General features: G+C 37.2%; 1 protein-coding gene across 2 annotated transcripts in view; it reads left to right on the top strand.

The window, feature by feature from the left end:
• Positions 1 to 12,386, top strand: part of Gfrl (Glial cell line-derived neurotrophic family receptor-like) — a 1,341,875-nt gene extending 1,329,489 nt beyond the window's left edge. For both annotated transcript variants that reach the window (XM_069836786.1, XM_069836785.1), the window contains one exon: positions 4,739 to 12,386. In XM_069836786.1, the coding sequence (XP_069692887.1) occupies positions 4,739 to 4,936 (198 nt within the window). In that variant the 3' untranslated portion in view covers positions 4,937 to 12,386. The remainder of the gene's footprint in view (positions 1 to 4,738) is intronic.
• Positions 12,387 to 12,873: the final 487 nt, after the last annotated feature.

The raw sequence follows: 12,873 nt of genomic DNA, 5'->3' as shown, positions 1-12,873 counted from the left end.
TTTCATTTCATATATTTTTAAAGTGAATAACAAACCACATTTTCAAATTTTCAAAGGAGAATGATTGCCTGTTGCTAGAAAACACAGCCTTAAAACTACAAAAACTTCGTTCCACTTTTGCAGAAACAATGAGGACATTTTTTTAAATATTTTACACAAGGATTATCTATCTCAAAATCAGTATCATTATTATAAATTTCTTAATTTGAAATAGTCGCAAATTATACATCAAGCTAAATATCCATAATGTTTATTCAGTATTTTTTTCATCTTGTTTGCTATATTTTTTCCTATTTCGTGTTTCAATTATTCGGTTCGTCACAATAACATGGACTACAAGCTATTTTATGTCTGTAGAAAATGCACCTACAGTAATATGACATTGACATATATCAGCCTTATTATTTCACTATGTTGGTATGATAGCGTATTAGGTTTTTGTTCTACATAATTTTTTATTTCATACATTGTTGCAGTGAATAACAAACCACATTTTCAAATTTTTTAATGATAATGATTGCCTGTTGCTAGAAAACACGGCCTTATATCTAGAGAAACTTCGTTCCACTTCTGCAGAAACAATGCGGGGATATTTGAAATATTTTACGCAAGCATTATTTATCTCAAAATCAGTATCATTAGTACAAATTTTCTCATTTGAAATTAAGTCACAGATTTCGTCCTCGGCATCTCGCTATTATTCTTCTCTACAGGACGTTGAATGTTGCCTGTTACGAATAGCAGTATTCGGTCGTAATGTAACCGATCAGCTGAAGTCAGAGGCGCATGAAAGGCAATGTAACGGCATACAATTCTTAGCCCTAGTTATAATAATAATAATAATAATAATAATAATAATAATAATAATAATAATAATAATAATAATAATCATCATCATCATCATAACATAATGTCCTTTTATTTTCTTTTAACATTTTAATTAACGTTATTATAGTCGTCACATCTATTTTGTTCCCATCGCAATCGTTATCTCATCGTCATCACTACCATCCACACGATCTTTATCATGTCATTTCTCTGCTTCATCGTAGTTCCCAGTGGTCTATTCAGTTTTCCTCCATCCTTCTGTGTCTGTTCTGACTCAAAATTCCTGGCCGCGAAAATACTGACTCACTTTAACGGTATCACGTGACAAAACACATCGAAGAATATTAAGCAGTAACAACAATTGGACCTAACGAATGTCAAGAGAACTATTTAATTGGATAATGCATGGTCAGATGTGGCAATAAGGATCCTCACAAAACAGTGCAATGATTCATTCTCTATCACCTTTTCATGTTCTGAAAATTGTATGTGCTTGCAAATATCTTTCGTTATAGAGGAATGTACCCCTGTCTGAAAAGTCAGCTTGTTATCGTGTATCTAAATGATAGTACTCAAACTATGTTCAGTTTTTTAACTATCCTTAAGAATTCCCTTTTTTACTCATGCCTCGTTAAAATGAGAACCTCTTAACCTCCATCTATTAACAAATAACTTACTGTCGGCCTAATTCTGCAGTTTATGAATAATAATAAGAAGGCTATCCTGTCTCATTATGATACAGAAGCTGCCTTTATAACAACACATTTTCCGGTAGCAATGAACATGATGTAAAATAATAAAAAAAGAATACATGTATAACAAAGAGTACAATTTCAAACACAATAGGAAGGTACTGATAAATTTAAATTAACCTGTGATCTAAGTCATAAAAACAGTGCAATTGCTTTGACCTAGCAAATGACTGGAAACAATATGTCAATAGTCTGAACTTGTGTAGTACAGACAAGGGCAAGAGTAGACAATATATTTAATAACTGTTTTCTCACAGGCAAAACGCTAAGCAATTTGAGTAAACACAACCAAAAGATGTGAAAGTATCAGTCCATGTTGATGGGTGCTAAATCAGAACCGGTAAGTATACGTATCAGCAGATGTTGACGGGTGCTAGGCCAGAACCGATAGGCGCAAATATCAGCAGATGTTGATGAGTACTAGGTCAGAACCGATAGGCGCAAGTATCAGCAGATGTTGACGGGTGCTAGGTCAGAACCGATAGGCGCAAGTATCAGCAGATGTTGACGGGTGCTAGGTCAGAACCGATAGGCGCAAGTATCAGCAGATGTTGACGGGTGCTAGGTCAGAACCGATAGGCGCAAGTATCAGGAGATGTTGACGGGTGCTAGGTCAGAACCGATAGGCGCAAGTATCAGCAGATGTTGACGGGCGCTAGGTCAGAACCGATAGGCGCAAGTATCAGCAGATGTTGACGGGTGCTAGGTCAGAACCGATAGGCGCAAGTATCAGCAGATGTTGACGGGTGCTAGGTCAGAACCGATAGGCGCATGTATCAGCAGATGTTGACGGGTGCTAGGCCAGAACCGATAGGCGAAAATATCAGCAGATGTTGACGGGTGCTAGGCCAGAACCGATAGGCGCAAGTATCAGCAGATGTTGACGGGTGCTAGGTCAGAGCCAATGGGTAGGCCTATATGCATAAGCAGGTGTTGGCGGGCGCTAAGTCAGGCCGATAGATGCACGTATCAGCACATGCTGGCGGTTACTAGGTCAGAACCGATAAGCGCACATATCAGCTGGTGCAGGTCAGAATCGATAGGTGTATTATCAGTCGATGTCGGCGGGAGCTACGTCAGAACCGATAGGTGCAGGTTAGGGTGTTTAAAAATAAATGTCTTGAATTTTTTGTGCACATATATTATCTTTTTCACTTTTGTAACCGAACACTGTACAAGAAGTTTCGTGTAGAAATAATAATATTTACTACTCCCTCATTAAGGTCAAAGTTGAAGAATTTTGCATGAAATTGAAGAAAGCTGATATCATTAGGTGCTGCAGATCATATCTAGGTACGCAAAACACTGAGTCTTCTTGGAACCAATTTTTTACACACATTGTTACAGTGAAAATGGAAATGTCAGAATTTCCATCTATTTTCTCTTCGTCAGCATGAATTGACCTCCGAACAAATATATATTTTAAGGAATAAATTGATTTTTCCATCCATGGAGTATGATGAAGTCCAGGTCTTTTGAAAAGTATTACTTTTCACGAACTGCTCTCAAGACCACAATAGGCTTAGTAATTCCTTATACAGTAGAACCTCTATTATCCGTGACAATGAAAGGGGTGAACTGAACGGTTAATCGAAAAAATGGGATAATCTGTACCGATACCATAAAGGATTTTCATAAACCAAGTGCATAACACATAGGCCTAATTTTCTCCATGGTCTTGTGTTAACATGCTAGTTAGAAGATCAGAAGTTAACTAATTTAAGTCTGGTTTTAAGGGCCAAGGGAACTCCATGTGAGGTTGTCTACTGTATGAATATAAAGGAGTAGAGGTCTCGTGTTGTAGATTTACATAGGTACTCGAACTTTATACACTTTACTCTCGTCTTTTTTTATTATATCGCGCACAGCTGTGTAACGCCAATCTCATATTCTGATTCGACATGAAATAAAGTTTCTGCTTTCCCAACCTCTAAATTATTTGCGCTTTTTTCCGTTTCTTTCGACACCCATTGAAGACTTTTACATAATATAAGTTACACAGTACGGCCACTTCAACAGTAGGACAAAGACTGAATGGTGCACGGATTTTACAATTGTGTGGAAGTTCTTGGGGTCATTACATTGAAAGCAGATAATGACTAATTTACTAGTTGGGAAAAACACCCCCTCCAACAAATACTGTAGGACTTCATATTTTGTTCTGCAGCAAAAAGAGAGAGAGAGTGAGTCGGATAATCCGCCGATCGGTCAATGGGGTGTCGGAAAGTGGGGGTTCTAATGTAGTCCTCTCAGGGCTGGAACTCTTCACGTTATTTTTGGACAAAAGTGATCATATCATTGGCACTATGTTGACTTCATTCAGGTTAAAAGCATAAGAAGGAGAGTTTCGTAATATATGTGTCGAATTGTACTTCAGGCATTTGTAAATCGTTTAAACAATATAACCTCTGGTCCGGTTTAAAACCCAGTTGCGTGAACAACTACTGTGTTTGGTATGATCTCCATGACGTGATGACGACAGGCCAACCACAACATTTATCTTCGCCATCTTTTGCTTAAGTAGAATGCGTGCTCCACTCCTTAATCCTGTATTTACTGTAGTAGGCGTAATGTCGAAGCTCGGACATTTTAGTTGGTCGTAAGTCTCCATGAAAATGCCGAAGCTGTCTATTCCCCTGTTCCATAAATAACTTTTGGAACTGCAAGAATTAGACCAACACTCTTATCAAATACCAGAATTGGAAGAAAATTCACGGTTTCATGTCCAGTGATATCGCCTAACATTCTTCCGTCCCAGTGACAAGCGGCCTACTATTGCTGACAACCGGTAGATTGTAGATTATATGGCGAGAAGGTAGTGGAAACGGCCAGCACATGTAACAGGGGAAGGGAAGCCAAGCAGTCCACATATTGTGTTCTTAGAGTAACCGGCGAGTGTGTTATTCTATTTGTAATTTTGATGTGCGGTAGTGACCTCTACATCTCGGTGAAATGTACTAAAATTTTAACCAGTGTTTTTTCTCAAGGTAGAGAACAAAATGACGGGATGTCTCAATAATATTTTAAAAGTTGGATTTTAAGAAGCATCAGTATTTATGCTGAACAAATACTTACACTCTCCGAACCTTTGATCTGAACGTAAGCGCGATCTCTACTGTTGAGAGGCGGTGGACTGACTGATTGCTCTTGTTCCACAGGAGGAGTGCGCGGGCCCTCTGCACGACATCAGTGAGAAGATCAATTCCCACCACCCGGAGCTTCACTCGCACCTCCTGCTGTCCATCTTCAAAATGGCGGAAGTGGAGGTGAAGGTGCCCGACACAAACACCGGATCCCACTTCTCAGTGAAACCTTCCGCCGTGCTGCTCGTCGTCCTAGCGGTGCTGGCGTCGTGACGGCCAGCGTCGGACGCCCAGTAGCGGGCTCGAGCTTGGTCTTCTCTCATACATATCCTTGAACACAGGAGCTCATTCGTTGCAAATCAGTACGGAACGGCAGCGACGGCGAGGAAGGTTATATCAATCGTATTAGCAATATCAATGGAGCTTTGAACAGATATAGTAAGTACGTACAGTACGTGACGTTCGAATAGAAAGTTTGTGTTAACAATCGATTTCAGTGAAGAATAAATATAGCCATTAACTAGAGTTGTACCAAGTATTTAAACACTTTCTGGACCGAACTTCCATGGCAATCGCTTAGGAGTTACACGACGACAATGATTTGCAAAGGATGACGAATCGTTTGTGTCACAGTGCGACGGTGCGCTCCGCTGTCCTCCACGAGACTCTGGGTACTTTGTTCCTTTAGATACCTACCGGACCGGAGCGAGATAAGTGAAGTTGCATCCCTCACCCTATTTTTCATTCCACTTATATCTCCAGGATGGATTGCACTTGCGCCCATCTGCGGTCGTTCGGCGCATCGCCGTCTGCTTTGTTTCGTTTCTCCCACGTCTCATAGTGAAATTAGCCACTCTATTGCCACTTTCCTTTCATCCATATCGTTGACCGGAGCAGTGTTCCCACTCCGGCTGTTTTCTCGAAGAATGTACGATCTTCACAATGAAATACGTACTATGTAGTTCAGTTCTACAATTTTTGCTACCGACGACTGATAAAGAACTTGTATTGCCGTAATTGAAATATGCCAACCACCGGCACGTTTTGGGAAAATTATCGAATACGGTGTATACGCGATGGAATGAGATGCAATTCCTTCCTGCGTTACCTTAAACATGAGACATATCATATCACGAATACATAATCCTACACATCGACTTCTTTCGAAAGCTAGTCATGCACTCGTTTTTGTTATAATTCAAATCAATACCAAAACATGTGGCAGCTTAGAATGACGCACTTCTGTTAAATGTATCAGTATTTAATTTCGAATTAAGTCTGCTCGCTGAGTTGAAAGTGACAAAAATATTGTAAATCGGGAAAAGTCTGCGACGTTGCAGACTCCAAGTCGAGAGCGAAGCAAACGTTTCTGCAGCTCATTTTATTCTCGGGTTAAGCATAGAACTGTTTTTCCTTTCGTGATCATTCTTCCAAATATTTCGTAATTTATTTGTCTCTTCAGTTACCCGAGATTTTTTTCTAATAGAAAATAAGCTAGAATGCAAACGACTCTCATTCCTATAATTATTATGTAATAAATAGAATATGACAAAATTTTATCATTCTTAAATGAAAGGAAATTTATCATAGTGGAACAATTCGAACATAAATTGCGAGTATTATGAAAATATTTTTATAAGTGACAAAGAAATGATTTGAAGTCTGGAAAGACATTACATCATTCCGTGCATGACCCACCAGTGACTTGCATTGATGGGAATTGGGAAAAATTGTTCAAATTTGTTATAATCATTCAGTAAGCTGCAATTTAAATCAGCCTCGGTGTATGCTGTCTTTAAGAATAGGTATCTGCAGTTGACAATGCCGACCCGGTGTCTATTTTCCAAATAAAATTGCTAGAATATGCGATAGATGCATTGGCTTTACATACAAGGATTCGAATTCTACTTATTACACACGTCAATGTGAAGTCCCCATTGCGATACTGGAAATCAAATAACACGCAACTTGCTTAAGACTTGAGGCAGCCCAAAACTTCTGTTCCACAATGTTGTGTTTTCTGTTTGCTTATATAGGCCTATTATTCTACAGCTATAAGAGGTAAGAAAATGAAAGTACAGTTTGTTTTAAATACAAAGAATTGCTCCATGAAACATGCCATTTATAATCACAAATGTTGCTTGAATTAATTTTTGTTTTTCTTAAAGTTGAAGCAGGAGCTTATTTATATTTGCTTTGCATTATTTAGAAGGCTATGTGAAAATAATAATTTAGAAAATGTGTCCATTACTTGCATAAGAGCGAAAAAGGAAACTCTCGTTTGAAACCAAATGTACCGTACCAGCAATAGGTAATAATTGCTTGTCGGGACATTAATTTCCTGTTCAGACACATCCCAACAGATCTACAGAATATATGTATATGCGATAATTTCTTACGTTGAAGGCTTTTCTGCTTCTCATACTATATAATATCGTTTCAGTTAATAGTTACATCTCTCTCGAATAGCGCTATTTTTAGTGTATCCCAGTATGAAATGAAAGTACAAAATTAAGTTTTAACCTTGAAGCATTTCATTTTTATTCATAACATTTGAATACATTCGTGTGTCTCTTCGGGTTTTGTTTGATTACGAGTTCCCGTTAAATACGACACATTTGTAGTGAGTAATTAAATTGATACATTCAGCAAAGATTGAGATGATGTTCAAATACACAGAGAGAAAAATAAAAAGTAAAAATCTATTAGTGTTATATAATAATATAATTACCGGTACCTTGTACTAATTCCGACATGATGAATTCACATACTATTGTAGGGATATTTCGCGGTATCTTAGAATCACACAGGTAAAAGAGAAGAAATAGTTTATAATGAGTTCCAATGTTTCTTTACTGATAATTTTCCATTCTAATTTGATAACCGGTTGAGGATAAAGTCACTAATGAATGTGATACAGCCGTTGCTTGAGAAATTAAATTAAATGCTCTGCACAAAGCGTCGTTATCTTTACGACTGTAGTACTGTCTACAGTAGAAATATCCCATATGTGTGTGTGACCTGGTATGAGGTACCTAAGTTAACCGACATCAAAATGCTGAAGTTATGTGAATATATTAGAGAATTGAATTTCTGAACCATTCTAGAGATACGGATTGCCTCTGTCTTCGGAACAATACTTTCAAATTGACAAAAGTTATCTATTTAATAATGTGTGAAAGAAGTAATTGCACAGACTTTTATCCCAGTATGTTGCAATATGACCAAATTTGAATATTTATTTTTACACAAATGTAGGTGTGGGTGGATAGTAATAGCGCCATGTTTAGGCTGGAAGAAAGAGGTGGAACATATGTAGATTAAAAAAAATTGTATGCCCGACTAAAACGCAGAAGTACTTCAAAGTGATACTCTTCCCATCAGAGTTTCACTGTCTTTTAAGTGAAATTGTGAGACTGAAATTTTTCCTGTCCTGTTTGTACTCAAGTCGTTACCTTGAGTTAGTTAAACAAGACAAGACTATCAGCAAAAATGTTAGGGATGTAAGTATTTGGGTGAAGAAGTTTTAAGCGCATTTATTGCTTTGAAATGAAATTCTTGAAGCTTGTGGTGTGTTTTACGTGATTGTTGGAAGAATGCGATGTATATTTATGTGAGAAGACGTTGAATTACTCGTAGTACACGTCCTACAATCAGTTCCACATAAGAGTGGAATTCCTCCAGAACCCAGTTGTGACAACGATAATTGGGCTGAAACGTGGCTGACAGTAACCAGCCTACCTCAATTCCAGTCTTCCAAATTAGAATGATTAGGAATAGTAAGAACACGAACATGTAACCGAGTACAAATAAAAGCATATCTTGAACCAACGTACCGAAAGAAATGTCATAGCCTTCTAAATATTTCGTACTTCGGTTTTCTTGTTCTCCTGAGTCAGCGGACTGGTAAGAAGGAACACTTTGAATTTTGTGTTGCAATGTTGCCGTTTCGACACAGGCTTTACCTCATTGCTCAGTCGGTTGTTTGTCTTGACTGAACTTAAAAAAGTCATACCACAATTTTGGACAATTTACAAATGGAAAGTTACTTTCTTTTAACGACATTTCAATTCTTGGCGTAAGTGGAATTTCCTGGCGCAATTGCAACCAACCAAGAACGCACGCTCCCTTTCATTCTTTCACCCCCTTATAATTTGCTTAGTGAAGGTCACTTATTCCCCTATCATGCATTGAGCTTCCCTCACTTGTTTTCATATCGGCTTTGAATATCCTTGAATTTAATTTTGTTCTCTGACCTTACAAATGAATTGCTATGGAGCTCAGAAGGCACGAGTGAGGTCGTGGACGTTCCGAGTTCCGCAATTTTATTCATGAAATGGAGCCCGCAGCTGTAAGCAAGATCCACGCTCTATCACTCAAGTTTCCTTTGAAGTAAATATTTATGTGAAATGAAGTAACTGGCAGAAACAATCAGTAAAAATGTGTATTGATGTTTATCCGTGTATTTACTGTTTTCAATCACATAGGGTGACCTGATTATTACAGTATGAGTGCAGAGAGGGGATGAAAGTGCGAGTATGCCTGTAGGCGAAAGAGATGTTTTCATACCCGTAATAGGTCCCATGTTCCTTCAAACTGTTTAATTCATCATACACGTTTCTTTCGCGATAACACTGAATAAAAACTTGCATATATTTAATAGCAATAGTAACCTGATGTGTGTCTCGAAGTCTGGAGTCGTGTGGTGGTTTATTCATCTCGTATTTTCTCTTCAAATACACAACACTCAACTTCGATTGCTACTACACTTAACAATTCTTACCCTTCTTGAAAGTGCATAAAATTAAATTATCATTTGTTTAATTATCTTACGACGAGAATAACCAAGAAATAATGTGGTCACCCTATTTAACAAAGGCGCATATCATGTTACAAGCGGTTTTATGTTTAGAGATATTAATGTTAGTATTATTGGTATATTTTTATAAATTATCATTACTGTTAATATTAAAGTTATCTCTTGAGTTCGGTTTTATTTATTTAGAAGTAAACATCATTATCAGAGAAGTGTGATATGTGAACGAACCCAAGTCATATATTTGTGTATCGACCCTTTCTTCGGTTTCGCGATGACTGTGATGATTTGTATTGGGTCCCAAAGTGTAATTGCATAGCCATGAACGTCTTCCTAGCCCTTCCCCAGGTGTAAATGCAGCACGACATTCATATCAGCTAAGTAAGCGATCGGACGACCGAACGACAGACCGACAGACTGACAGATCGACCAAACATCTACAACATGGTGCCAATCAACCTTATAAACATGTCCACTTGGGTAGTTAATCCTCACAATACGTTCATGACGCTTGATTTCTGTTGATGTGCTCAGTGCATGTGTAGGATATTGTAAATAAAAGGCCAACAGGTATTGTCTTCAACACCTTCAATTAAAATCTGATTCACTTGCAATAATATACAGTTCCTTCCGAAGGATATAGAAACGTATTTTCAATTCTCTGATGTGTCTATATGAAAACTGCAATTTGAATGTCTCAGGCATTACACTCGAATTTTGTCTAATTATATTTAGTTCATATATATATTTTTTAGGGAATCGATAAACTTGTAATGGAAATATTGAATTTTGTGTACTCTCAAATAGCAGTGACCAAAAATTAGATACACGATAATTACGAACAAAGGTTTAGCTTGTATAAATTGGGTATTCGACTTTAAAGTCACTTCGAATTTATATATGTGGGTAATATGTAAAAGACAAAAGTCCTTCATTATTTTATTTCGGACTAAATTGTTTCTTCTGGAAAAAAACGTCCTGTTAGGGACAAAATTAACGGAATGCACTTTTCTTAATCACAGTTCCACACTCGATAACTACATTGATTTTAAACGTAATATCGGCAAAGGAATGAGAAATCCTTCACACTACTTAACAAGTACAGGGACATCACTTTATTTTTACTAGCATTTTTACTGTACCTGCGTTTCTGAATGTACTTGACTCCCACCCCTTTCACTAATGTTCTTGCTCCCGTTAGCCACACAAACTTACGGCCGCTGTTGCATTCGAAGTCTGCTAGCAGTGAAGTAAACAGTACAGAGTATAGTGTGTTTCAGAAATATGGTTGCGTTTTTCATTGAAGGAAGAGTCTATATTATTGAAGCTTATTTCCAGGCAAGGTATTTATGGAGATTAACTTTATCATTTGTGTTTTTTAATATTGGTGTCGGCGGAGATTGTTGGAGATTGATTTGTACTCTTGGCGGGTATTAATGTAAATTTTGGAAAATACAATTATTTTGAAATTGGAGTATTAACTCATATGAATATTAGGTACTTTCCAAATAATTAATATTAAAGGTTTGTTGAATTCTGGTAAAGGTGCGGTACGGCCAATAGACAATATTTGTTGCATTGAGATTATATTTAACACACATGCATTAAACACGAAAGAAACTTGCAGCCCTCAAATTAACACTTTCAAATTATTAGTGAAATGTTGAATTCTCCGTTTTTTTTTGTTCACTAATGTAATCAGAACACCTGGAATACCATGTAATGTAGCCTAATTCGATATTATAACAAATTCAAAAGAAAAAATAGTCCGAAAAAAGAACTCAGAATATGAAATTCGTTATAAAACGACACAATAGTAATAATTCGCAATGTGTTCATATTTCGCTATTAGAACTCTATTTCGCGATTTGTCGCGATTATTTTATCCGCATATTATTAATCAGAATTACTTAATTCGTAAAGATTAGCAAAAATCTATTGTACATTATTATGTCGTGATTTTCGCGATCTCCATAAACACCTAGCCCTGCTTATTTCGCACAGCTACTGTATGTAGCATGACTGAATAACTTTATCTGTGTTGACTGAGCAGAAGTGAAATTAGAGTTGCCGAAAGTACGGTAATATGCTGAATAAAGTAGCCATTATATAATAAATACAACTGCCTTAAGAGTTGAATTTGTGAAAAAAACTGTTGCTACTCTACTGTATTTTGATAAAATACCGTAAAAGTAATAAACAAACTGAAAATCGTAATAACGTATCATATTTCCCTGTAACATAAGTGGATACACTACTTTTCTCTCCTCCTATAGCTAGTAAAATGATTTGTTTACATATTGCATAGTAACACCATACTCCTGTAATGGAAGGGGGTAACAGTGTTTCCGAGTATAGCCAGGTTAATGTTAAAAATGTTGGTAAAAATAAATTGATGTCCCTGTATATATGGTACTAATTTCAATCCAGTAAAATGTCTTATAACACACGAAATTTAATACAAACAGAAAGATTTTTTAAAGTAAATCGCACAGTAAATGTCGAAAACAACACCTGTTGGTCTGTAAATGGTTTCAGGAATATTTGGCAATCGCACAAACGAGATATAAAGCTTGATCATAAAACTAAGTCACAATTCAGGGCTTCGCGTCTCACCCACTGCCCCATGAAGTCCCTGGTGACTCGACAAACCAATCTGTCTCGTTATCTCAATGCACAACTACTTAAGCTCAAATATGTATAGTCACTTAGGTTAATAATGCTTCAAAAGACATTCACCCAACATAATGTAGATAATATTGTAGTTTGGAGAATTCCACACACTGATGTAATGTTCCACGCCAGGAAGTGTGGGTAATGCAATTGGTGACTTCTGTGAACCTTTTTGTTACATCAAATCTGTTGTTGACATGTGTAAAATTTTATTCAATAAACCTGTTTTCTTTACTTACTGATAATTATTCCCTTTTCCTCACGTTCCTTTTCACATTTCCGAAGATATGTTCATTTGTTGGCCACTTGCTGAGAAGAGCAGAATTGGTCGCTCTGCCAACTGCTTACAGTCACCGGCGTTGATAGAAGTGATAGCCTGTAGTGGATAAGATCGGTGTAGGATGTATTTTCCACTTCTCTCAACATTATAGATCACGTTCCCATTTCATTCCTCTACGTTTCGTCATCAATATGACGACGGTCGGCAAGTTTACAGCATTTCTCCGAGAAGCGCCTATGACTGTACATCGGCGCCAGTCGGGGACAAAATCCTCTAGCGTAAGAGATACGGTCACAATGGCTCTTTGGAGACGGAAGTGATATCTGGTGACCATTAAAGAAGTATCTGAGTAACTTAATCTGCACGCACATCCTTTAGAGACTATTCAGTTTTACTTTCCACGAAAGACAGTACCATACTGTAAAAATCGGTTTTTAAGAA

This window comes from Periplaneta americana, chromosome 10 (assembly GCF_040183065.1).
Source record: "Periplaneta americana isolate PAMFEO1 chromosome 10, P.americana_PAMFEO1_priV1, whole genome shotgun sequence".
NCBI classification, from domain to species: domain Eukaryota; kingdom Metazoa; phylum Arthropoda; class Insecta; order Blattodea; family Blattidae; genus Periplaneta; species Periplaneta americana.
The sequence above is the reverse complement of the archived record's forward strand: the minus strand, read 5'-3'. Positions and strand labels throughout refer to the sequence as shown.